The following is a 25,999-nucleotide window of genomic DNA, read 5'->3' as shown; positions in this document are numbered from 1 at the left end:
TGTGAGCTGGGATCAGCTGGAGGCTGGCACAATGGGCTGCCAGTGATGGGGATGTGGGACTGGGAGTGCATGGGGCTGGTCCTTGTGCTCACAAGGTGGGCTGTTGTGAGCCGGGGTGAGGATGCTGGGGGGCAGCATCCTTGTTCCCCTGGGGCTCCTGAAAGCAGGGGATCAGGACAGTGAGCCCCAGAGGAGTGGAGAGGACTTGGGGGCGGGGGGGGGGGGGGGGGGGGGGGAGGGGGAAGCTGTGTGGGGTGGGGAGGAGTATACAAGACCCCCCAGTGATCTCTGGCTGGGATCTGCCTGCTGAGGTACAAGCAGCTATTCCTCTCAAGGTCGGCGTGTCTCCACAGCAGAGAGCAGGGAAAGGAGGAATTGTATAAAGAAATTCCCTCCTTAATGGGGTCTCCCCTGCACATGAGCATGGTGCAGGGATGCCAGTGTGCAGTGTCTGAGCAGGGAGACTCACACATGGTGTGGAAATCCTGCCATCCCAGCTGGGAAGCTGCAGAACCCATGCATGCCTGGCAAGTGGAGCAGAGTGCCCTGGGGCCTGTGCCCCAAGTGCTGTCCTCAGATGGACATATGTACTCCAGCCCTGCAGGGCACTTTTCTGGGTCAGCTGCAGGGAGGAAATCATGTTCCCAGTGCAGGCAGGCTCTCCTCTGCCCTTCCTCCTCCTCCTCACGTGCTCCCTCTTACCTAATTGAGTTTGTCATGCTGGAAAGGCAAAGCCCTGCAGGACTGCGCTGTGCTCTCTCCAGCACGATTTCACAGCTGGCCTTGGCACCCTGGCAGCCGACAAGTGAGTAACTCAGATGCCCTCCCCATATGCCCACCTGCCCGGGGCTACAGTGGACAAGGCCACCAACACCGCTGGTCCTTCTTCCCCAGCCCTACCCAACACTGGTCCCTGTCCCCAAGCTGTTTGTCCCCACATGCCCCAGCCTCTGTACCGTGTCCCCATCCCTCCCTTGACTCCAGGGTGATTATGATACTGCCCAGAGATGTCTGAACCGACATGAGATGGAAGCGTTCAGAGAAATGACATTTCCTCCAGCCTGGGAAGCTCATCCTCCGTTTAAAAGAAAACTAATATAAAAGCTGCCCTGGTGTGCAAGGTGCTGATGGTATCAGACTAGCAGCCTCCGGCTCTCAGAGCCACAATAAATCTCAGCAAGAAGCCGAGCCAGCTCCAGCAGCCCCATGCAGACGTGCTAGCACAGTGGGGGGGGGCCGAGCCGTGCCCCGGGGATGGTGAGGGACACATGGGCTGAAAGGGACAGCTCAGTGTGGGCTGGGGTGACCCACGGGGCTGGTCCCGAGGGTGCAGAGTGCAGGGACTCCGCTGCCACGCTCCTGTTCACACCGGCACCAGCGGGACAGTGTCAGGACTGGTGCCAGCCCTGGGGTGTCGAGGGCAGCCCCACGGCCTCAGCTTCGTGTTCCCGGGGATCCCAGCTCTGCTCCAGGGAAACACTGCGGCCTCGCAAGAACATCTGCGCTTCCAGCCGAGCAAGCGGCAGCGCCGGCATCCCGTGGTGGGTGGGATGGGGACCGTCCTTCCCCGGGACCCACCGTGCCTGGGGCCTCCTGTTTCGCGCTGCCCTGGGCCGCCGCTGCCGGGATGGCGGGCGGGGCCGGGATGCTGTCCTCACCCACCCTGCGCAGAACAGAGCACAGCTCGGCCAGCCCGGCCTAGGGGCTGCCCCGGTACCGGGCCGGGCGCCGGAAGCGGTGCCCGGCGGGACGAAAACGCGGTGCCCTGCTGCCCCCTGCCGGAGACAGGCCCCTCAGGGGAGCAACCTGCTCTGCTGGAAGCTGTCCTTGCCCATGGCCGCGGGGTGGAATTAGATGAGCTTTAAGGTTTCTTCCAACCCAAACCATTCTGTGATTCTGTGATTCTATGCTAGCTTGGATCCTGGCTGGGCCCCCAGTATGGGTACAGAGTCACGCCTTGCTCAGGCAGCAAGGCCAGCAGCATGGATGGTGCTGGAGTCACTGCTGAGGCGAGTTGGAGTTCCCTTCTTGCCAGTCCTCACTTCTGCTGCTGCCCTCGTCCTGCCCAGCTGCCATGAAGCAGCAGGGATGCTGCCCTTCGCAGGGGGCACAACAGCCCTAGCTCATCCTGGGGTTGCAGCGTCTGGGGACCCCCCGGGGGCCATCCCGGGCCTTGGCAGGGCTGGTGCCAGAGGCAGGGGGAGCAGCAGCAGTGGGAGATGAGAAGCTGCCGGGAGCGCGGTGCTGAGCTTTACAGGCACCCTGACAGGCTGCCGGGGCCCTGCCAGCCGTGCTGACAGCACGGTGCAGAGATACTCCCCCCCCCGCCCCTGCCGCACTCTGATCACAGCATCACTGTCACTTCAAAGCACCCGCCGGGCTCAGGTGGGCTCACATGCAGTTCCCACCCCATGGCTCTGTGCCTCCTGACCCACAAGACCCAGATCCACTGGGGTCCTCAGATCCAGGGCAGGGGATACCAGTTTACAGCACTTGGGACCAAGGTACACATGTGGTCCCGAGCACTGCTGGCAGGAGTCCATAGCCCCTCAGGCCTGGCACTGTCCTGCCCATGTGGGGCAGGGCTCCCAGCCCCAGAGAAGGCACAGCTGGGGATCCCGCGGGGAAGCAGGGCCAGGGCACAGGACAGTGGAGATGAGCTGGAGAGCAGCATTTCTATGCACAGTTCTCACACAGTGTCACTGGAACAGGGAATCACCACCCAGACGCAAGTGCCCATCATGCTGGGGCACTGCGGGCTGCCAGGTCCCTCTGCCCAGGGTAACACAACACCCCCAGCCCCCTTTCCTGTCCCAGCCCTGCTCAGGGAGGAATTTTCCATTCCCGAATGGAGGATGGGTGAAGGCGTGTTTGTAGCAGCCCCCTCCTCTCCCCCCCATCACCCGTCACTGGAGCAGCTCCGGAAGGCGCCTGCCACGTTTGTCTCTAGGTAAGTGCAGAGCAAAAGCCTCCCTGGAGGGAGAGCTCCCTGGAGGGGCCCTGGGTAGCCTCGGGAGCAGCCTGCACCCCACTTTCCAGAGGAGCTACCCTGACTGCAGCCATGCCACTGCCCCTTGCCTGTTGCCAGGATGGGGAAGCTCTGACAGCGGCTCAGGATGGAGGCGTTGCCCAGTTCGCCGTCGGCATCCTGCGAGCCACCAGGATCCCCGGACTGCACTACATGTGCACCCGGCCACAGTCCCGCCTGCGCCGCCTGCTCTGGAGCCTGGCCTTCCTGGCCTCTGCCGGGCTGCTGGCCACCGGCGCCACCGACTGCCTGCACCACCTCTTCTCGCGCCCCGTGCACACCCGGGCACGCCTCACCCGAGCCCCCCAGCTCCGCTTCCCGGCTGTCACCCTCTGCAACCCCAACCGGGCACGCTTCCTGCACCTCACCAAGCCCGATCTCTACTCAGTGGGGCAGTGGCTGGGGCTGGCCTGGGAGAACCACTCGCTGGTGGCCGAGATGCTGGCCGTGCTGGGGGAGGACCGGCGTGCATGGCTGACACGTCTTGCCAACTACTCACGCTTCTTGCCACCCCGCCGCTCCGAGCACACCATGCAGAGCTTCTTCCACCGCCTGGGCCACCAGATCGAGGACATGCTGGTAGACTGCCGCTTTCAGGGAGAGCACTGCGGCCCCCAGCACTTTGCCCCTGTGAGTTCCCACCTGGCAGGGGCAGGACAGCCAGACTGCCCCATGGGCGCTGGGAGAGAAGCTTCACATCCCCCAGCAAGGGTAAAGGGGTGGCAGCATGGGAGGGGGAGGCTTAGATGAGCCTTTCCAAACTTCCTTTCTAGCACTGCCAAAGGATTGCAAAGGGGTTCCTGGACCTCATCCTGCTTGCAGAACACCCTGCTTGCTCCCTCACCACCCCCCTTCTCCATCCCCAGGTCTACACACGGTATGGTAAATGCTACACCTTCAACGGGGACCGGAGGAACCCACGGGTGACCCGCCAAGGTGGCATGGGCAACGGGCTGGAGATCATGCTGGACATCCAGCAGGAAGAGTACCTGCCCATCTGGAGAGAGACGAGTGAGTGGGGCAGTGGTGCAGGCACAGCTGGGAGGGAGGGCTGCTGGGCAAGCAGGGCACGCTGGTGGGGGTAATGAGACAAAAAGGCACCAGAGCTGTGCTGGGGGGGTGCATGCATGCAGCCCCTCTGTCCTTCTCCTGCAGATGAGACGTCATTTGAAGCTGGCATCCGGGTCCAGATTCACAGCCAGGATGAGCCACCCTACATCCATCAACTGGGCTTTGGTGTCTCGCCCGGCTTCCAGACCTTTGTGTCCTGCCAGGAGCAGCGGGTAAGGAAGGATACCCACAGCCCAGGGAGGTGTCTGCGGGCACCCAGCCCAGTGCAGCCCTGCAGCGATGCCCCTCTCACCCTGGCAGCTCACCTACCTGCCGCAGCCATGGGGGAACTGCCGGGCCAGTGTGCAGGGGGAGCAGACGCTGCCTGGCTACGACACATACAGCATTGCTGCCTGCCGCCTGCAGTGTGAGAAGGAGGCCGTCGTGCGGAGCTGCCACTGCCGCATGGTCCACATGCCAGGTGAGGGGTGTGCATGATGGCACGGGGACACCTGCCCAGGGCTCGCTGGCCTGCTACAGCCTACACCGAATGATCACCCCTGCCCCATCCCTCTCCACCCAGAGACCACCCCGTCCTCTCCACATGCTGGGTCAGCCTGTCCTACCCTCCTTACACCCCAGGTTAGCCTCTGTCTGCCTTTGTACCCAGGGGCCACTCCTGCCCCAGCCAATCTGCACCCAAGGGCCACCCATCCCATCCCCTCTGCATTCAAGGGCCACCTCTTCCCCACTGCCTCCAGGGGAGTACATCAAGGGTGGGGGGCAGAAGTGGGCCAGACTGCCACCCCCCTAACCAGCTGCTTCTCTGCAGGCAATGAGTCCATATGCTCCCCCAACGTGTACATCGAGTGTGCTGACCACACGCTGGGTAGGTGAGGTGGCAAGCGGGCGGATGGGGGCCAGCAGGGTGCCCCCATAGAGGTGGCTGGGGGGATGCGACCCTGCCAATGGGTGCATGCCCCCAGATGCGGCGGTGGAGGACAGCCAGGAGCGCTGCAGCTGCCCCACGCCATGCAACCTGACCCGCTATGGCAAGGAGATCTCCATGGTGCGCATCCCCAACAAGGGCTCAGCGCGCTACCTCGCCCGCAAGTACAACAAGAATGAGACCTACATCCGGTGAGTTGCTGGTGCTGGGGTGTGCTGCAGGGTGGGCAGGGAGCTGGGGACCTGGGGAGCCCCCACCCCACTCCTGCCAGCATGCATGGAGTGAGTCCTGCCACACATGGTTCTTGCAGCATCCTCTGCTCAGGGATGGCTGCCACTAGAGTATCTCCCTGACACATCCCTAACCTCCCAGCCCTCCTGATAGCACCTCCCCACCCCATGGTTCCTGCTGGCCTGGGACATACCCCTTCTGTGTCCTCACTACACCATCCTGAATAACAGGAAGCACTTAAGAGCTGGAGGGCTGGGGGACAGGGGAGGTTCGGGGGCAGGTGTGGTGGGAGAGTGACCAGCCCTCCTTGCTGACCATTATGTTGCCCCCACAGGGAGAACTTTCTGGTGCTGGACATCTTCTTTGAGGCACTCAACTATGAGGCCATTGAGCAGAAGAAAGCCTACGACCTTGCTGGGCTTCTCGGTGACTCCCCCAACTTACTCATGGGACCCTGGGGTGGGGAGCTCTGGGTCCGAACCCCAGAAGACGTGGGGATAGTCAGGGAGGGACCACAGAGGGCAGGAGCTGGCCGCAGATTGCCTGAAGGATGGCATGCTGCTGGCTGTCTCCTGTCCTGCATATGTCTTGCTCCTTCTGTTCTGCCATCCCTGCCCCTCTGATCACACTGTCCCTCTCCTTCTGGCAGTCCACTGCCCACATCCCCACTGGCCCACCCCAGGCTCCCAGTGTGTCTTGGTGACCATCTCCTTCTCATCCCCAGGGGACATCGGGGGACAGATGGGCCTGTTCATTGGTGCCAGCATCCTCACCATCCTGGAGATCCTGGACTATGTCTATGAGGTGCGCCAAACCTTCTGGGCTGTGTGTCAGAAGTGGGATTGGGTGAGGTACAGCACATCTGCCGGGCTCCCTGTGGAGGGAGTGCAGTGTATGGCGCACCCCAGGGGCTTATGACAGCCCGCAAACTGGGGAATGCCGAGCAGGAGGCACTGGGAAATCCTCCAGTATCCCTGTGTGTCCTGAGGACGGGGAGAGTGGAGGGCAGAGGTGCTGTCCCCACTGTCAGCCCCAAGTCCCCCATGCAAGGAGGGGAGCGGGTGACAGTCGGTGCAGGCTGGGGTGCCCACACGTGGGGTGCCTCCTGTGTGTGGGTCCAAGGCTGACCCTTTGTCTGCATTCAGGTGATCCGGGACAGGGTGAGCCGGGTCCTGCGACGCTCCAAGCCACCCCTGAAGAAGCCCTCAGGCAGCATTGCCACACTGGGACTGGAGGAGCTCAAGGACCAGGTATCCCCATGGGTCTGGGCTGCCGTGGGTGCTGCAAGGGCAGGGCCTGGGCAGTGTCTGTCCTCAGCCTAGGTGGAAGGGATGTTATCCCAGGAGCAAGGGACAGTGCTGCTTCATGTTTGGTGTCCTCAGGCTGCAGAGCCAGGGCAGCCCCTGAGTGGCAGGGAGCTGGGTGCCCCCCAGGGTCTCTTGGGAGTCTCCTGGGGACAGGCTTTGCTGGGTGTGGGTGTCTGGGGGAGCAGGGTGCATGGGATCTTTGCACACCCCACTGACTGCCATCCCTGCAGAGCCCCTGTGAGACGCTGGGCCGACACGTGGAGGGTGCCTACAACACGGGCATCCTGCCCAACCACCACCACCGCCACCACTACCCTCACCAGGGCATCTTCGAGGACTTCGCCTGCTAGGCCAGCTCGGGACAGGGGGGCAGACCCCTGGACCCTCCTCCCCATCTCCTGCATGGAGAGGGACTGCAGCAGCGGGTGCAGCAAGTGCAGGCCCCTGCCTCCCCCACCCCACTGCCAGGACTGGCCCTTGCTGTTCACCCCTGGCGATGCTGCCAGAGCTGCTGAGGCACTGGCACTGGAGTGACCCCCCCCCAGCCCTTTTGCCTGTCCCCTCCACTTGCCCCCAGCACATGGGTCCAGCCCCGTCTCAAGCACATGGCATGGAGGGGAATGGGCACACTGGGACAGATTGGGAGAGCAGTGGGGTGTAGGGCAGAGGCAGTGCAGAGCATTCTGGGGTAAGCTGTGGTTCCTGCAGGACCCTCCAAGCCCTTCCCATCTGGCCCCTCCAGGGTGGGAGTCTCTGCCCTGCGTGGTCTACCCCAGGAGAGAGACGTACCTGAAGCAGCTTTCCCTCTGCCCAGGGACCACACAATTCCCCCCTCTCTTCCTGCATCAGGGCAGAGCGGCATTGCAGGGCATGTCTCTGAGCAGCACAGTCCACCCCGGCCAGCCCAGGGACACCCCACCTGCAGCCACACCTGCATGGCACCACCACTGTGACACCCTCAAACACCTGCCCGCCCTCCCCAACTTCCTGCAGCCTGCCACAGCTGCAGCCCCTCGTTGCAGTTCCCATCCAGACCCCTGCACTGTGACTGCCACCTCCCCACCCCACCCCCCAGTGTTGGCCCCCGGTAACCTCCAGTCATTGCAGCACTGCAAACCTACTGCCCACCCCTCTCCTGCCCCAGCCCACTGTACCCCCAGCCCACCCGTCCTCTCCTCACCCAGGTATTGGCCAAAGCGGCTCATCCCTTGATGCAGCCACCAGGCCCACCCAGGTGATAGGGGGAGGGGGTCCTGCCCTTGCTCCCCTGCCTGTCGCTCCTCTCTTGCACTGTGCACGTACCCCCTGCCACTTTCCCACCCCCAGGTGCTGAGCACCCGCTGTGCCTCCCCAAGACTGTACACGGTTAGGAGGGTGCCCCGTGCCCAGCACTGCCCAGACAGCCCCAGCCCAACCCACTGGCCAGAGCCTTGGCCAGGACCAGCACCCGCAGCTCCTGCCTGCCCAGAGATGGCAGGACCCATGGCAGGACCCACAACGCTCCCTCTGTCCTGTTGGACATTGCCTCTTCCCCCTCCACTGTAGCAGACACCAGCGCAGGACAAACTGCCCCAAAATATCTCAGGAGGGGGGGCAGGCTGGCAAAGCCCCCCTCAATACACATACACAGCATAGAGGGGGACCCCAGGGCAAGAATTTGGGACCTCTGGGGGAAGCTGGGTTTGAGCCAGGCTTCCCCTGGCCCTGCCAGTTTGGTAGCCATCCCCAGTGCCCGCAGATGGAACACGGCCATGCCATGCTGTGGCCAAAGCCATACACGCAGAAGCTGTTGTCCTTGCATCCTCTAAGGCCCCACATGTGGAAGATGCAGGACAAGGACCTGGTGATGTGCCTAGCAGCTCTGGTTCTGGGTACGCACAGCCCAACATTCCCCCCCAAATATGAATCCATGTGGAAACATGTTCCCCATCAGTGCAAACAGCTGGTTGTGTTGTGTCCCATGTCCCCCTGCATGGGGAGAAAAACAGCAAGCCTTCTGACAAGGCAGGCACAGTGGTGCTCTCTGGAAACCCTCTCCAGAGCACCCTGTGTCAGCTCCCCACAAGGTGCTCCCACATCTGCACATAGGAGTGTCCCAAGAGGGGTACCACGCATTAACCCACGGATGTGCCACGACCATGCCAGGCAGCCCTACACCAAGGTGTCTTGCAGAGGGCAGGGGGGTGCAGGATGTGGCTGCCTTCCTGTCAGCGGGAGCAGTAAGCCCTGAGCGGGAAGCACGGGCACGGGCACCACAGCAGGAGGGCCGACGCGAATGTCCTCGTGCTGGTGAATGTGAGAGATGTGCACCACTGTTTTGTACATGTACAAATGCTCCCTAATAAAGAGGCACAAATAGATCTGAGCTGCCTGTGAGGGCTGTGGGGGCAGAGAGATGGGGCAGCTGGTCTCACCTCAGGAGAAGGTGGTGGTGGGACCCACAGAGCACTTTACAGCCCTGCACTCGTGTGCTGGGCATGGTGAGAGCCGGCATACCCAGTCACCCAAAGGTGAACACGTCTGCCTGCAGAAAGGCTTGACACTGCCAGCTGAGGCTGGCAGAAAAGCTGTTTCAGGACAGGTCCTGAGAGCCCTGTAGCGGTGACCTAGCGAAGACCTGATGTGAAGTTATGTTGATCTGTTTCTCTCGGCACCTCTGTTCTTTCATTCAGCAACTTCCTGCTGGCACCTAGAGATGACACCTCCTGTAGGCTCTCCCACCACCTCCAAACAGGATGGGCAGGTGAAGTGACACCAGCATCTCCCCCTGCCTGTGCTCTGCCTGATGTCCCAGTTCTGAAGGTGCTCAGCTGAGGAGGACCAGCAGCATGACCCAGATTTAGCACCCCAGGGCCAGCCCCAAACCCCAGCACTGTGGCCCCTGAGTGCCCCTTCCCACACTGTGCCCATCCAAAGGCTATTGGAGAGGGACGCTGCCACCCAGGGCTCACTGGGCTGCAAAGCTATCTCAGCCCAGCCCAGCACTGCTTGAATCACCCGTAATGAGCCACATGAAGTAGTCTGGAGATAATTAGAAGGGGATCCACTAGAATGAAACAGGCCCTTAATTTTAACAAGTGCAGCCCTCTGGACAGTTGCCAGGCACCTGACCACAGCAGGACCGGCTGTGCTGGCGACGGCTCCTGTCACCGTGGAGGTGACAACCCCAGCAGACTTAGTTCCTGCAAGATGCTGTGCCAGCACCAGGGAGGGGGAACCAGGATGGAGCAGCCAGCAAGGATCCCTTCTGCCCACAGGACGGACACCTCCCTGGGGACTTCCCACTGTGCCTCCACTACTAAACACCACAATTACAGTTGTTCCCAGGAGAAAGCTGTGTTTCAAAGAAAACAAACCATCCGGCTTGGGAGTGGAGGGGCTGGAAGTGAGCTCTGGAGTGCAACAGGACATGATACCTCATTGCTGTCACCTCCTCCCCAAGTGCCTCCTGCACATGATGCTAGGGGTGACAGGCAGCAACACCTGGAGTGATACACAAAGGAGTGACCCTCAGCATCTCCTGATGACCTGAAGGTGCCAAGCTCACTGCTTTGCTCCTTGCCATTTCCACAGCCACCTTGCTGGGAAAATGGACTGGTGCCCGTCAGTGAGGCCAAGCAGGGGACACACAGCCCTCATTTTCCAGCGCTCAGCTCCTGACAGCAGGCAAGCAGGCTGGAAAAAACAAAGAGGCAATTAAAATCAAAATCTAACCGAGCTGCCTGCTTCTCCCCCCAGCCCCAGGCCTTTGTGCTGCTGCAGTCTGACTGTGCTGGGGCTGTGTATCCCCAGAAGAGATGTCCACAGGCATAGCTGGGTGTGCTCACATACCCATGCAGGGAAAGCCCCGTGGGAAAGCACATGCTGGCAGCAACCCTGCCTGCAAATACATCTACTGGCTCTTTCCCTCTTTACCAAAAAGCCCTGATTTCCCTGAACTTGGCTAGAAAAGCCAAAGCCGCTCACACTTTCTGGACGGGCTCGGCACTGTCTTAGGCTGTCACCCGAGGCACTGGGTTCAGGCAAAGCCCCCCATCTGTCTGCCCTTTCCTCCTTAAGCAGAGCAGCTTCTCTTGCCTTACCTTGCAGCTGGAGTTGTGTCCTGCTCTGCGGCTGGCAGAGCTGCTCCTGCGGGACAGGCAGCGAGGCACCGCTGGCCCCTGCCCAACGAAAGCCCAGTGTTGAAAGGGCACTGCGCTTCCCCCGGCTCTGCGGCCCTCTCCTGGCACGGCCGTGCTTCCTTCATCCTCCCAAAGGTCAGCTACGGAGATTGCCAGGGCTCAAGTAACTCTGCCGCGGGGTTTAGTGCAGCCAGAACTGACCCAAGGAGGGCTAGAGAAGCAGGTTTTGCCTTCCTCGCTTGCACTGCTGCATTTGCAGAGAGCCACACGCATGACTGCGCAGAGGAACAGCTTGAGAGATGGGGCAGAACAGCACAGCAACAGCTTGGGTTTTCCCCAGTTTAAGTCTTTTTGCTTGACATGGTGCAGGGAGGAGAGGGGAGCAGGCACCCGCTGAGCTCCAGCACACCCAGCCTGCCCCTTTTGTACTTCAGGGTGCTTGCTCTGAGCTGGACCTTCACACCCTCTTCCAAAAATCCCACATGTTGTATGGCAGTATTGGTCAGACCTAACCAAGGATTGCAGAACATCCCTGTCTGTTCAGCCACCCCTGTTAGTACCCTATCTCTTTCAACACTGTCCTGGTCCAGTGCCCTGCCTGTGCCTGCCAGCCCTGTGCAAGCAGGAGGAGGGCACAGCATGATTGTGCCCATGGTCCCATCATCACAGGTCTCTGCCATTGCCCAGTGAGCCCCTATACTTCACCCAGGCACGGGAAGGTTGTTCTGAGCCCTAGCCAAGCAGGTCAGCCTGCTCCTATCACCAAACCTCTTCCCAAAGATTTTCACATCCTTCCCGTGAGTTTTGGCATTGCAGATAACCTGGCAAACACCAAAGTGGCTTCAAACCCTGCCAGCTCCTTTTAAAAGGCAGCAATAATGGTGCTGCAAGTGCCACAAGCACTGTCATTTGCTCCTGTGTACATTGGAGGGGGGGATGTTAAGTATGCAAATGTTCTAACTCAGCCTGGGCAAACAGCAATAAGGAGGCAAAAGCAACTCCATCTAGACCATCTTGCCACAATTAAATACAATTCTGGGTTTCTTTTAGCAGCAAACTTGATTTGAAGCTGGTTTGTTTTATTATCATTTGGATACTCTTCTAACGTCTAATCACATCCAAATCCTAGGCCTGCTTTTCAGAGGGGAAATGTATCTGCAATCCACCTGCATCTGCCTCTCTCCTTCTGTCCCAGATTCGCATTTAAAGGGAATTAAGGATGCATTTGGGGGAGATCAAAAATAGAAATACTTGGAGCAAGCTAACGATTATCACCTGAAATATAATAAAATTATATTTAGATGTACATGCTCCTACTCAATGGATATGAAGACTGGAGCAGGAATCTATGAATGAGGTGTCTTCAGGGAAGGTATGCCCCACAGCCCAGGGGCTTTCCATGAATTTCACCGAGCACTAACAGCCTTGATAACTAACAGCAAGTAGGTTCAGTTAATCTTCTTGGGGACGTCTCTTTGATACGTGTGTTTCTCAAACAAGTAAAATGTGACAACCAAAGGGCTGGAGGGAAGAGCATGCAGAGCCATGAAAATCATGCCTGGAGCAGGCAGCATGGGCAAGGACACACTCCCCATCCTTGTAATGCAAATAGTAGTGGTAGGTGGTGAAACAGTGTGGGGCAGGACCATGGTGCTCTGCCTGACCCAGAACTGGAAACCTCAAGATGCTGAGACGCTCTGAGATCCAAAAATGGTGAAGCCGATGCACAAAGGTCAGGTCCAACCCTAACAATTCAACATAGTGCTCAGATGTGGTTTCTAGTCCAAGAGTTTCCTTCATAGCTGAACTCAAATGCTGGAGGGCACAGCTCACTCTACTTGGGCACCCAACCCCAATGGAGGATGCCTGCTCTGACACAGGCCAGGCATCCCCCATTACCCATATGCAACCCACAAAGGCTGTTATGGTGACAGCCCATGTGGGAGGACACACAGCTGCCTTAGCCTATCACTGTGGTGCTTTTCCACCTGCAGCTGGGGCTGAGGAGGGCTGGAAACCTGGTCAGTGGGACCATGAATTTATGGCACCAGAAAGACCCAGCATTGCCAAGAGCTCAGCACATGGGCACTAGGGCTTCCCATGGCAAGGGGCTCAGCATCCTGCTGCAGTGACTGGTAGCAGGTAATGACAGCCTCAGGGACTTTGGGCATCAGAGGAGGTGCAGGATTCCTGCTGCAAGCTCCCAGGGGTTCAAGCTGTCTGCTTGACCTAGTGCCTGCCAGCCTGGACATAAGCAGAAGGGCTTCCCCTGGCCTCACCAAGTAAAGGCAGTTATGTCCGAACTGTCGTGGTTTAAACCCAGTCAGGCAACTTGTTGACTGGGTTTAAACCACGACACCATCTCAGGCAGAGAATGTTGCAGGTGGCTTGTGGAAAGCAGCATCCCTGCATGAAAGCGGTCTGGCCAGCTGCAGCCACATTTTGTATAAGCAGTCAGGACCAAACACCACACAGCAGACACCCAGAAGAGCTCTAGGGAAGAGTCAGCTGGACCAAATCATTGATCTCTCTGTTTTATTAGTGTAAATGCATCCCTCCCCCCTCCTCTCCCCACTATTAAATACAAACCAGGAGGAGACAGTGGCTCCTCAGTTGCTTTCTCCTTAGGAGATGCGCAGCCAAACCCTCTGGTGTGCCCACCAGTGCCGGGCACCGAGTTCCCCGACCCCACAGGCAGCCCCATGGTGGGGAGGGCTCCCACCTCTGTCGGGAAGCTCTTGTCTGAGAGCTGCGACCTCCGACGTCCTATTGATATTGCGAAGGCCGAAACGGCCTGGGTCATGGTTCCCATGGGGAGCAGCTCACAGTATGTGAATACAGCAGGATCCCCTCTGGCATCCCCTGCACCCACTGGCCCTGGGTGCCAAGTACTCCCCACCCTGACCATCTGGGAGTGCTCCGGCTTGTTGCCAAGTGGCAAAACCCCAAGACCAATCTCCTTATTGCTCTTTTGGGGTGGGATGTGCCCCATCCCACTGTCCAAGCCTGTGGCAGGTGCAGAGACATGTCCCTCCCTGCACTACAAGGCTGATGCTCTGAGGAAGCAAAGGGCACAGCCCTGTCCGAGGACACTGGTGAAACCATGAGGGACCACCCCATCCCCACAGCAGTCATGGTCCTGCAGCAGGGGGGCCTTAGGATCTGTGTGACCCTGTTGACGGGGGACAGCAAGGGACAGGGCAGCCCCTCGCCACCCCACTGAGCAGCAGGGGCAGGACAGAGGGATGGGGCTGGTGGACAGCAGCTCTGGGGTGAGAAGCCAGGCATGACAACTCACAGCTCAGCAATGCTGACCCCACTTCCCCCCGGGGTCTGCACAGCCATGGCCACTCCAGAAGGACCCCAGACTGGCAGACCCCGGCCTGGGCAGCCCCAGAGGGGCTAGTCATGAGCTCAGACACCAACAATCCCTGCAGCCACTGGGAAGAGGAAGACAGATTTGAGCAGAAGAGGTTGGTGGGCACAGCAGGACAAGGCCAGTTCCTCTGCACCATGGGGTTCAAGTGCTGTTCCCCTGCTCCTGCTCGAAGAGCACCATGGCCAGCTGGGAGCGAGAGCCTATGCCCTCCAAGCTGCTCTGCACACAGCGGTGGTAGATCTCCTCGCTGAGCCGGGGGTTGCAGGCCTGGTGCCGGTAGTGCTGCAGCAGGGCAGGCTCCACAGCCCGGAAGACGTGGAGGTTGGAGTACTTGATGAACATGTCATAAATGTCCAGGGTCTCCAGGATGTCCTCGTTCTCTTGCACATCACCCGCCATGCGGGTGCGTGCTGCCATGTAGTCAGCATTGTAGAAGCAGGCTTCATGGAAGACATCACGGTCAAAGCGCCCTGTCTCCCGCTGCAGGTCCAGCGTGGAGGGCGGTACCTGGTTGTGGTAAGCGATGGCAGGATTGTAGCCCTGGAAGTGGATGGGGAAGAAAACCTGCCAGTTGTTGATGGTGTTCATCCGGCAGCGGTTCAGGAAGTCAACAGTGACCTCTGTCCCCACACCAGCCAGAAAGAACAGCGTGTCCACAGGATGCTTCTTGGAGATGATATCCATGACCTTGATTTGGGAGGGTGCATCTGTCTTAACACTGATCCATGGGATCTTCACCTCTGCATACTTGCGCTCATACTCTGTGATCTGTGCCTTCACAGGCGCAAAGATGTCATTCTCGGTGACCTGCTGGGCCTCAAAGGGGTCATAGATAAAGAGGAAGGTGAGCACCGCATTCTCGCTGCTCTCAAAGGCGGCCGCTGCGTATGTCTCCAGAAAGTGGGCAGCATAGTCCCGGTCGTGGGCTGTCAGCGGCAGGATGACATTGATGCGGCTGGCCTCTGTCACATAGGGCATGGGGATGATCTCCACTTCACTTAGGGGCCGCACCAGGTGCACACGCTTGGTGACAGAGCGGCTGTGCCCCTTCTGAGTGACGACCTCCACCTGGAGGTCTAGCGTGTACTCCATGCCCCGCGTGGGGTCAAAGCGCCGGTACCCGTTCACCAGCTGCTGCTTGCGGACATGGAGCACTGGCTGGTACTTGCGGTTCAGCTCATCCATGGCTGTGGCCACCACATCAGCCACGTCTGCCAGATCTACACCACGCAGCTCGCACTTGGGGGAGCCGTCCACACAGGCGAACACCTGCTCCTCTGTGAAGTAGTCCCAGCGCAGCACCTCAAAGCGGGTTTTGGGCTGGAAAGGGGGTGGGATGCCAACAGGCCACGTGGCAATGTGGTCCCCATCGGCAGACAGGCTGCTGGCATTCTGGATCTCCTGCTGCAAGAGGAGAGAAGGAGGAGTGAGACCCAAGGCGGGTGCAAGCAGTCTTCCAGCTCTGGCTGCAGGCAAGGTGACTTCTGATACTCGGAGATCAGCCACTCCTGGCCCAAAAAGCAGTGCCAGAACTACTCTGCCTTCAGCGTGACTCCTGTCCAGCACCTCAGGTTTGCTCTGAACAGCACCCTAAATATAGCACACCACCTCCACTGGTAGGATATGTGCCCTCTCCCACCCTGCCTGGCTTTTGCTAGCAGACCTCAGCACCCTGCTGGCTCCATTCACCCTGAACCACCACTGTAGCTCCAGGACCCATCCAGGTCCAAAGCTTCCCTCCAGTCAGCACCACTGCCCCTGCAACCACACAGGCTCAGCTGATCCCATCCTACAGCAGGTCCAGGTGAGAAAACCTCAGAGGAGAGAGGTGACACAGAGCAACCATAAAGCCCACAGGGATGACCAGAAATGCCCAGACCCTTCCAGCCAAGCCAGGTCTCACCTGGAGCTGCTGGATCTCCTGGTATGTCCTCTCAAGCTCCACCTGAGCAAAATACTTGTGCAGCCGGTACATCTGGAGAGGATCCAGCACAGGGTGGACAGTGAAGGCGCTCTGGAAACGGAGGTCGATCTCCCGCTCGGGGTCTGCATTCTTCCCCAGCTCAAAATACTGGTAACGCAGGCCCTGCAGCCAGAAGATATGAGTCACGGCCAGCTGCCAGTACAGCAAGCTCAAAGGACAAAAGGATGCAAGGGCTGGTACCCCCAGAACTTAGGAGCCCACAGAGAGGTAGGCAAACACACTGAGCCAGAACCAGGCTCTCAAAGGCCATCTCCACTGCAGGACCTACCTCGTGCTCGTTGGCACAGTTGATGGCTGTGTAGTCAATGATGCAGCGGCCAAGCCACTCATCTGGCCGAGCGCTTAGGATGTCATTGCGGCAGCTCTCCAGATGCTGCTGCAAGAGCAGGAGGAGGCTGCGGGACAGCAGGTAGCCAAAGCCCCCATAGCAGTAGCGTCCCTCAGTGTCCCCACCAATGAACTCCTCGGGGCGACCCAGGTAGAGGTGGGTATCGATGCTGAGGTGAGCAACCAAGTGGCTGATGCGATGTGCCTCCGTGTAGGTGTCATCCTGCACCAGGAAGAACCAGTCGAAGTCATTCACATAGTGGTCCAGAAGGTACCTGATGGTCTGGTACATGTTCCAGATGGGCCGCTCGTCACTGTGCGTCACCACTGTCATGCCATGGGGCACCTTGCGGCCTCGTGTGCCAGTGAAGTACACCAGGCGCTCCAGGCGGTGGGCCAGCGTGCGGTTGACAGCCACCCCGAGCGTGTTCAGCGTGCTCTTGGAGGTCAGCACACCCACGAAGAGCCGCTGCCGCATCCCTAGCTCTGTGCTGATATACCTGGTCCTGCAGGAGGGAGAGAATATCTGGCCCCAGAGCACTGCATCCCACCTCAGCCTGCACCTCCCCATCCTCCCCAACAGTACTGACCTTGTCTACCCTGCAGAAACCCTCCCAGACTTCACCACACACACAAGACATCACCTCAACAGCGCCGGCTGCAACTATGTCTGGGCCAGGGGCACAGCAAAGCGCTCTGCTGAGGTTCCCCCCAACCTGAGACCATGGGGGACCCTCTCTTCCTGTGAGCTGGCCAGCCCAGCTCAAACCAGAGGCTTGCAAAAGGCTGAGCACAGCTAAAGAAGGAAACAGGCCTGCACACACCAGCTCTAACAGGGATAGCGCTGATGTCAGCATGGGGCCAGCTGTGCCCCCTCCCCACCACGGCCCCCAGCTGCCCCACTCACAATGACTTTCAGGTTTAATTCTCCCAGCCCGGCGCAGCGGCAGGAAGCGACCCCCCCCACCCCGGCCCCCAGCCTCCGCCTGGCACACACTGGCCCCATTCAGTCCCCTGCATCCGTCCACCCACCGCCTCGCTGGGACAAGGAGGCCCTTTCACTCCCTACTCCCTGCTCCCTGTCATCCCGGGGGTGCCAGGACAGGCTGCAGCCGGCCCCAGAGCACGCTGGAGTTTGCAGCGCTGGGTGTGGACATGCCACCGCGAAAGGGGACCCTGATAGGGCCGGCATGATTGGGACACGCCCTCTGCATAGCAGAGGCAACCTCTGCACAACAGACAGCAGTGGGGGCATGAAGCTCTTCCAGACAGGGATGGAAGGGATAAGGAGAAGGGGGAAGCGGAGGGGAGAAAGGGAAGCAGCAGGGAAAAGGGCTTGCAGGGGGAGGAAATCATGCCGCAGCCCTGGGTGGCTGCAGGGTGTGGGAAAGCACATCCCCGGGTCACATTCAAAGCTCCCCAGCAGGCAGGCAGACAGGCCCCCCAACACCGGCCCGGCCAGCACATACCCGCCACCTGGGCACCCCGGGCTCTGCCGCAGCTACTCCCACCTAAACCCGACCGGCGCCGGCGGCCCAGCTCCCCCAGCCCGGCCCGGCTCCCCGCACCTGACGGCCTTCTTGGCGGCCCTGCCGGGGCTGGGCGGGCGGTAGGGCACGACGCGGGGCTCCCAGCTGTCGGCGCCCAGCCCGGCGGGCACGGCGTTGGGCCTGCGCGCCGCGTTGCCGTTGGTGTGGCCGGGGCCGGGGGGCGGCGCGGGGCCGCCGTCGGGGCGCGGGTAGTCGGCGGTGTGCGGCGGCGGCCCGCAAGGCTCCTCCACCCAGGTGACGCTGAGCAGGCTGAGGGTGAAGCCCAGCGAAACGCCGATGGCCACGGGCCCAGCGGGCCGCAGCACCGACAGCACCAGCGACAGCCGCATGGCCGGGACGGGACAGGACCGGAGGCGGCTCCGGCTGCCGCTCCCGCTGGCGGCGCCGCCGTCCGACGTGTCACCCCCGGCCCCACCCCGCCTCGCGTCACCGCGGGCGGCCCAGCCCCAACCAATGGACCGCGCTCTCACCGCCGCGTCACGGGGCGGTGGGGGGGAGAAGCGGCCCGGGGCGGGGGGCGGTGTGAGGGTTGCTAGGAGACCGCGCGGACTGCCCCCTCCCTCCCCCTCCCCGCGGCACCCCTTCGCCGCCCTCCCCTACGGGACCGGGCGGGGATGCGGGACTCTCGGGTAGGGGCTTCGCCACGGGGTGCTCGGTGCCCGGCACCGGCCTGGCTGCACGCTGAGAGAGCGGCCTCCGGCTCCGGCACGTCCTCCGGCCGGGACATGGCGCCTGAGCCGGCTTAAAAGGCGGATTTACGCGGGCGGGTGCCGCCGGGCAGGAGCATTCGTGGTGGTCTTGAAGCGCCCCGTTCTCCGTCTCAAATCGCTGCCCCGGGGGTCTTCCAAAAAGCCAGACGGGACCTGGGTGTCCCCAGGAGACCACCAGTGGTCGGGGGCTGGGGGGAGGCGGCTGTCTCTGACACTCCGAGTGGCAAAGCACAGCCACGGGCTGCTGAAGGTGGCTGGGCACGCCGGGTGCCCGGGAAGCGGGCATGCAGGAGAGCGAGGGGTGGCTGGGAGACCTCTGGGCGCAGAGTGGTGCACTGTGCCAGGCAGGAGGAGGGTGGCAGAGCAGCAGGAGATCCCAGCGGCCGGGACCCTTAACCTGTAACCCAAAACAGGGCTAATGAAGTGGGCTCAGACAGATGGGGCCGGGTCACTGTCCCACTATGAGCTGTCTGCAGCACACAGCCACTCTCCCGCCAGCCGCCTAAGAGCCCCAGGCAGACAGAGCTGTAGGAACCGACTCCAAGTGGAGTTTTCCACACACAAAGAGCACTGGAATGATCCAGTCCAGAAGCTGCAAGGCCAGCAGCCTTACATGGCTGCTCGGCGCCAGGCATTACTGAATAAGGACAAGGAAGAGGACTCGGCCTTTCTGCCCATTCCCAGCTCGTGGCTCCATTTCTAGCAGCCTCGCAGCCGTTGGGGTCTCTCAAGTGCTCTGGATAGTCTCTGGCTGCTGGGGAGCCCATCCCACCCTTTCCATAAAACACAGCCTGCCTTCCCTGGGAGCAGTGGCCACAGAGCACGGCAGGGCACCGAGGGCAGGCGGAAGCCCGCTTGGCTCCAGGGTCTCTTTCATTTTCTGGAACAACACAGCCTGTTTTCATCAGGAAGCGGTTGGCAGCATCCCAGCCCCCAGAGATACAGGACCATCATCCAAGCTCGGCTCATTTTCATAGGCCTTTTTCTCCTGAATCGACCAAGACAAGCAATAGGCAAAGGCAGTCACGTGGATGGCAGCTTAATGAAGGACATATAAAAACTAGAAACAGAGGGAACACGGTGGGATGAATTGATGCCAGAAGGGAAAGGATGCAGAAGAAATACATGAGCAGAAATTTTCCATGGACAAAAGCAGGCACAATCATAAACAACCAAAGTTGCCTGTTTTCTGTGTGCAGACAAACGTGTTAGAAATACTTATTTTTCTTTTATGGGTTGGAACACTGAATATTAGTCACCTTATACAAACCCACGTGACTTTACACTAGTAATAAGAGACGTCTCATTCTGAAACAACTCTCTTGATCTGAGCTTGTATTTAAGTAGAGGTGCAGGTCAAAGGAAGTACTTAAGTTTTCAGAAATAAGCCTCTGCGCTCACGGGAACTGCATGGAGATGGAGCTGAATGCAAAGCCAACACCTCCCCCAGGGTCCCCGTGGCGTCCTCAGGAGATCCCGTGGGGAAGCAGCAGTGCCGTTCCTCCGGCAGCCCCTTCTCAGTCCCCCGCCAGCTGCAGCTCCTGCCTTTGTCTCCCCGGCAGCACTGGCGTGGGGCTGGGAAGGGGCTGCCAGGGGAACGGTCGATCCTGCCAAGAGACTTCTCCCTGCCAGGATTTCCGGGGGGTCCGGGAGGTGCCAGCTCTAAGGAGCCCTGCAGACCACCCCCGCGCCCCACCTACCCGCCATGCCTGCACCTCCAGGCCTCTCGCAGAGGAGGGGGCAGCCCCTCTCACACTGCACGGCCGCTGCGTCCCAGCACCGCTACCGGGACACGCGCACCCCACGGCACGTGCGGCTCACTCCCGCCGCACGCCCCGCCCCCGACGAAGTCCCGGCCCCCGGGCCGTCGTGGTGACGCTACGCGGTGACGTAAGACGGAGCTGTCCGCTCAGCACCGCGCGGCGGGCCGCGCCGCCAGCATGCGCGGGGACCGGGACCGGGACCGGGAGCGCCGGGTGCCGCGGTGCCGCCGCCGCTGCGGGGCCGGGAGTGCAGGTGGGAGCGGGCGGGGCAGGGCCGCAGACGGTGGGGCAGCACGGGGGGGTGCGGCAGGCGGGGGGCGCGCCCCGCCCCCTCTGGGGAGAGGCTCGAGCACCGGGCTCCCGGCTTCCCCCCAGCCCCGCGGCTTGGGGAGAGGGCGCAGGGCCCGGGATGGGAGTGCGGGGCCCGGCGGAGCGCCCCCGGGACCCCCGCCCCGAACAAAGAGAGGGGCGGAGCAGCCCCGCGCCCCGGCGGCCCTTGCGGCCGTCGCTTAGCAACGCCGCGCCCGCCCCGCCGGCCCGGGGCCCGGCATCCCGGCGGGGAACGGCGGGGCTGGCCGGGGGGCGGTAGCACTGGGGAGGGGAGAAGAGTGGAAGGGAGGGGAGGGGAGGGAAGCATCGCTGCGGTGCCGTGTCCCGGGCGCAGCTTCCGGGTCCCCGCCACGCTGGGCCCTTCGGAGTACGGAGGGGAAAGGAGGGAAGGGCGGGGAGCCCGGGGTGAGCCGCGGCGGGAGCCTGGGGCTGCGGGGAGAGCGGCAGCAGGTGGGCAAGTCCCGGCGCCAATGAGCAGGCGCTGGGCTCCCCTAGCAACAGTGCCCGCGCCAATGGGCGCCGGGAACTGCCTGCAACGCTGCCTTCAACGCTGCCTGCAGCCCTGCCGGAGACGGGTTTTCCCAGGCGACCCTTCCTGCTGCCCTGGCCCCTGCCTGGCGTGGGTTGTGGGGCAGGGACCAGCACTCGCTGCCCTCTCGCTGCTCTGCTGGTGTGCCGAGCTGTGCCATTCCATGCCCACACTGGCCAACCAGCCGTATGATGCCCCATCCTGGCCTGCTGGGCACAGCTGGCCAACAGAACCCCGCTTTCACCTCATAGCATCACCCATCCCAAGGGCAGCTGGGGTTGGTGCGTTGCTCCTGGGCTTTGTGTTTAAAGTCCAATCCTGCTTAGCGTCCCTCTGGGGGCTCAGGCAGGGGCCCAGAGCTCAGCTGCCTGCTCCCTGCCCGCCTGCTTCCCTGGGATTAGGCACTGCTCTTCAGGGGGATTTGCCCTGGCTGGTGTGTCCTTCCCAGCCAGATGGAGGAAGGAGGCCGGTGGTGGGAGTAGAAGTGGTGGTGGAGCCTGGCCTGCGTGGCATTGAGGTGCTGGGCAATAGGGAGTCATGACTGATGCCTCAGCCCTCTTCCCTGATTTTGTGAGCCATCCTGAGCCAGCTGTTTTAATGTGGCACTGGCAAGGACTGCTGCTAGCTCCAAGACAACCAGAGACAATAAATCCATCCTAAGTCAGCTGAACCTGGAAAGGGACCGGGGAGCAAAGAGGTGCCGGAACTGGCTCCAGGTGGGAGCAGGCAGACAGCCACTGCAATTAGGTTTAAACTGGAGCTGGATCAGTCTTTGCAGGGGATTATGACCCCTCCATCTGCATAGGCACTGCGAGGGGCGTGGTGACCGCCTACTCAGTGTCCTGGTACAGCAAGGGTGGTATGGGTGAGCCTGTGGGTTAGGGGCAGCGACAGCCAGGGCTGGTACCCCCCTTTCCCTGTGGGTTGACATGGCAGTGCTGGATCCAGTTTGGGGGCCTGATTTGTTTTTACAAGGACACTAGGAGGCTGGAGTGGGGATGAAAAATAGCCAGAAATATGATTAGAGGATTGGAGAAAATGCCTTGGAGTACAAGCTTTAAGAGCTCAATCTGTTTAGCCTATAAAAATAGAAGACTGAGGGGTGACTTAATTACCAAGCATAATTACTTCACAGGCAGAAAATACTAGGTAGTGTACGTCTCCCTTTAATCGAGCAGGGAAAGGGCACTGGGGAGCCAGGGGCAGGAAATTGAAGCTGCAGACAAATTATAAAGTGCTGCATCCTGGCAGGGAAGCTCCCTGAGGGTGTGGGCTCCCTGGGGACGGTTCATCCCTGCAGCCACCCATTGTGTGACATCTGTATCACCACAGCCCATACAGATTAGGTGCCCCCATTACCTTCCTTCCCAGCCTGGTAGCAAGGGGCCGGAGCAGGTTTTCTTGTGACTCTTTGCTGAATGGTGGGTATCACTGTTGTGCACTTGCCAGCAGTGCCTCTAATTCCCTTCTCCCTCTCTCTCATCAGCTGGGGCAGGTGCTGGGGTGCAGTTTTGCAGGAGAGCCATGGGGCAGGAGTGGAGATTTTGATGCCTCTTCCGGGAGTCCCCAGAGCCATGACTGCAACTGTGCAGACGCTGCGGTTCAAGCTGCTGCCACATGAGCCGGGCCAGGAGTGGGGGCACAGCTGCCAGCAGGAAATCGAGCGTCGCTACCAGGTGGTGCCCTCTGTGGTGTGTGCCATGTGCTGCCTCTTCGGCATCATCTACTGCTTCTTCGGTGAGCTGGGCTAGCCTGGCAGCTAGTCGGGCAAATGGGGAGAAGGGCAGGAGGGAGTTGGGGGGGTGGTGGACGTCCACCCCCTGACTATGATGGTCTCTCCACAGGCTACCGCTGCTTCAAGGCTGTCATGTTCCTGACAGGGCTGATGTTTGGCTCCATCATCATCTTCATGCTGTGCTACAAGGAGCGGGTGCTGGACACACAACTGAGTGTGGAGGCCTCAGTGGGCATTGGGCTGGGCATTGGGGTGCTGTGCGGGCTGGTCACCATGCTGGTGCGCAGTGTCGGCCTCTTCATGGTGGGGCTGCTCCTGGGGCTGCTGCTGGCAGTGGCCACGCTGGTGGTAATGGAGCAGTTCTACCACCCACCAACAGTGTGGATCCCCATCGCACTGCTCCTGGGTGTGGGGATGCTCTTTGCCGTCCTCACTCTGCAGTGGCAACGCTTCTTCACCACCCTCTCCACCGCCGTCTTCGGCAGTGCCATCATGACTGTCACTGTTGACTACTTCATCGAGCTCTTCCTCCTGGTGCAATACATCTACGAACGCATCAAGGTGGCTCCTGCTCGCCCTGTGTGCTGGTACAGCTGGGTCATCCTGGGCATCTGGCCACTCCTCACCATGCTGGGCGTCCTGGTCCAGTGGAAGGTCACAGCTGAGGGCTATTCCCACACAGAAGGTTTGTGGGGGCTGGGGAGATGGATGTGGCATGGGGAGGGTGCAGGAACTGGGGGCCTGGGGACCAAGGTGGAGGTTCCCAGTACCTGGTTTGCATGCACAGATAAGGGTTTTTGAACTCTACAGGAGCCTAGCACTCAATGGGATTGAAAAGCTGGGGCTGGTTTGGGTGTGGGGCTGGTTAGGGTGCACTCCTCAGTGCTCATAGGCCCCTCTGCCCTGCAGTGATCATCAGCCGGCAGCAGCGCCGCGTGCAGCTGATGCGCATCAAGCAACGAGAGGACCGAAAGGAAAAGAAGAAGAAGCGGAGACCTCACCACCCACCGCCGCACCAGCACAAAGCCCACCCACCTGAGCCTGCCTACCGCCGCAAACCCAACCCTGTGCGCCGCTTCGATGGGGACGTGCTCTCCCCCGTGAGTCCCGCATCCAGGGTAGAGATCTCCCCCGGCCTCTGTGGCACTTCCTTCTCCCTGTGGGTGGGCCGGGGCATGGAAAGGGGAGAGGTGTCCTGGCATCAGCTGGCATCTGAGCTCCTTGAGACAAGACCATCCCTGGAGCGTCCCAGGGACTGGGCAGCTCTGGAGGGGCTGAGCTGGGACGTGCCTGCCACAGAGCACTTCACCCTTTGCAAGCAAATGTAAACTGGTGGCCAAAAGCCCTGCAGCACAGTAGAAACAGGCAGTGGGTGAGGTGCAAAGTGTGCACCCAGGGAAGGGATGGGTCTGTGTGTCCTGCTGTGGCCAGTCCCTGGAGGGCCTTAGTGCTGGGTAGGATCACACAGGGCTGGTTCGGGAGGGTGCTGCTGCAGAACTTAGGGTGGGGTTGATGGAGTGGGCCAGGAGCAGAGCCCCCTTCACTATCTGTCTCCCTTCTCAAGCAGAGCTACATCCAGAGTTTCCGAGAGCGGCAGACGGGTCCATCCCTGAACAGCCTCATCACCAGCTCGCACGCCGTGGTGGACCTGGACTATGACTGCAGTTCCACCGTACCCCTCACCACGGGCTCTGGCCCAGCTGTGAGGGTATAAGCTAACCCAGTGACCTCGAGCGACACCAGCACCCCAGCCTGCTCCGACAGACCCCTGGGACAGGTGGGGCTGTGCCCTCGGCCCCAGGCGGCCACACGCAGCTTGGGGCTGCAGATGGAGACCCTTCCTGGGGACACGTGGGACTTGGCTTGGCAAACCCTGGCTGCCTGCGGGGCCTGGAGGTGCTGGGGGAGCCCACTAGCAGGAACTTAGCCCAAGGACTGGGGACACGAGCATCTATGGATGAGCGGTGCAAGTGGCTCTACAGGGGCAGAGAGTCCTTGAGCCACCGCTGCTGTGTGTTTCCTCATGGCCTGGGCCCAATCATCCTCCATCCCAACGTTGCCCTCCCCATATTTGAGCCCCCCTTCTCCTAGAGCAGCTCCCCATGCCTGCCCCTACCCCATCACACCCCCCAGCAACTCCCCAAGTGCCTGTGCCCCATGTCCCTTCTTCAAAGAGCAGGTCCCTCAGCCCTTTCCCGCAGAGACTCCCCTGAGCATGTGCACCTGTCCCACCCTGTCCCTGAGAACAGCTCCCAGGCAGTGCTTCCTAAAACCTGCCTCCTCAGAAAGTCCCCCTGCCCTAACCATGCTCCCTGCCCACCAGAGCAGCTTGCCTACCCCACTTTTCCCAAGCTGGACTGGGGTAGTCCTGGGCAGAGCCTGCATCCCAAGGGTGATGCTGGCAAGTGATGCCTGTTCAACAGGAGCTGTGCTGGCGGGGTGCACCGCATGCATCCAGCCCGAAAATATTTTGATGGGAGGACAAGACACTGGATCCAGCCTTTGGGCAGAGGCTGGGCTGCCTCAGGGATGTGAGGACCCCTGCAGCATCAGAGGCCGTCGCTGTTTTGCTGGCGACTGGATTTTATAGTGGTTGGGGGGCCCTGGGGTTGGGCCGAGCCTCAGGCCGGGGCAGGGCAGGGTAGGAGCCCATGCCCAGAGCACCACTGTGGGCAGAGGCTCCTGCCTTGTATATATTTCTCTTGCTGTGATTTGTATTAATTTATTACGGAGTGAGCCAGGATTTCCCCACGGCCAGGCAGGCAGGATGGGGGCGAGACTGGACTGGGGTGCCCCTCTGCTTTGGGAAGCCTCCACAGCCCATCGCAGCCAGCCCCGCTGCCCCGGGAACTGCATGTTTCTGCCAGGCACCCCTGTCCCTGCAGCACTGTGCTGCCATCCCCCTTTTCAGTCTCTTTTGTAAATGTGCCAAATGCTGCTGAGGCCATGGCCACACAGTAAAGAGCCTTTCGGAGCCTGGTGTGCTGGGCTGGGAGCAGGGGCAAG

General features: G+C 60.8%; 3 protein-coding genes across 5 annotated transcripts in view; 2 read left to right on the top strand and 1 right to left on the bottom strand.

The window, feature by feature from the left end:
* The window catches only part of ASIC4 (acid sensing ion channel subunit family member 4), a 28,862-nt gene extending 19,933 nt beyond the window's left edge, over window positions 1-8,929 (top strand). Inside the window, exons 1-10 of one of the 2 annotated variants that reach the window (XM_061459461.1) lie at window positions 2,929-3,658; window positions 3,895-4,039; window positions 4,184-4,311; window positions 4,400-4,559; window positions 4,911-4,967; window positions 5,065-5,218; window positions 5,593-5,684; window positions 5,983-6,062; window positions 6,404-6,508; window positions 6,796-8,929. In XM_061459461.1, coding sequence (XP_061315445.1) covers window positions 3,062-3,658; window positions 3,895-4,039; window positions 4,184-4,311; window positions 4,400-4,559; window positions 4,911-4,967; window positions 5,065-5,218; window positions 5,593-5,684; window positions 5,983-6,062; window positions 6,404-6,508; window positions 6,796-6,915 — 1,638 coding nt within the window. In that variant the 5' untranslated portion in view covers window positions 2,929-3,061 and the 3' untranslated portion in view covers window positions 6,916-8,929. Of the gene's footprint in view, window positions 1-2,928; window positions 3,659-3,894; window positions 4,040-4,183; window positions 4,312-4,399; window positions 4,560-4,910; window positions 4,968-5,064; window positions 5,219-5,592; window positions 5,685-5,982; window positions 6,063-6,403; window positions 6,509-6,795 lie in introns of those variants that run through there. The other variant, XM_061459463.1, reaches the window with a different exon arrangement.
* A 4,278-nt stretch (window positions 8,930-13,207) lies between these two features.
* On the bottom strand, window positions 13,208-18,338 carry CHPF (chondroitin polymerizing factor). The gene is made up of 4 exons (XM_061459460.1): window positions 17,945-18,338; window positions 16,318-16,882; window positions 15,969-16,151; window positions 13,208-15,469 (listed from the first exon to the last, which is right to left on the bottom strand). Exons 1-4 carry the CDS (start codon window positions 18,253-18,255, stop codon window positions 14,207-14,209), a joined length of 2,322 nt encoding a protein of 773 aa, XP_061315444.1. The 5' UTR covers window positions 18,256-18,338; the 3' UTR covers window positions 13,208-14,206.
* A 2,172-nt stretch (window positions 18,339-20,510) lies between these two features.
* TMEM198 (transmembrane protein 198) lies at window positions 20,511-25,967 on the top strand. 2 transcript variants are annotated; one of them, XM_061459458.1, is made up of 5 exons: window positions 20,511-20,652; window positions 22,745-22,995; window positions 23,103-23,678; window positions 23,903-24,093; window positions 24,561-25,967. In XM_061459458.1, the coding sequence occupies exons 2-5, from the start codon at window positions 22,806-22,808 to the stop codon at window positions 24,705-24,707; spliced, it is 1,104 nt and encodes a 367-aa protein (XP_061315442.1). In that variant the 5' UTR covers window positions 20,511-20,652; window positions 22,745-22,805; the 3' UTR covers window positions 24,708-25,967. The 2 variants fall into 2 exon arrangements, with proteins under 2 accessions (XP_061315442.1, XP_061315441.1); XM_061459457.1 differs by lacking the exon at window positions 20,511-20,652 and adding an exon at window positions 21,075-21,096.
* The last annotated feature ends 32 nt before the right edge of the window (window positions 25,968-25,999 follow it).

This window comes from Pezoporus flaviventris, unplaced genomic scaffold, assembly GCF_033815535.1.
Source record: "Pezoporus flaviventris isolate CSIRO_AGI_PZ_B2104156 unplaced genomic scaffold, CSIRO_AGI_Pfla_v1 ptg000029l, whole genome shotgun sequence".
NCBI classification, from domain to species: Eukaryota; Metazoa; Chordata; class Aves; order Psittaciformes; family Psittacidae; genus Pezoporus; species Pezoporus flaviventris.
Note: the sequence above shows the minus strand (reverse complement) of the source record. Positions and strands in the feature narration are given on the sequence as shown.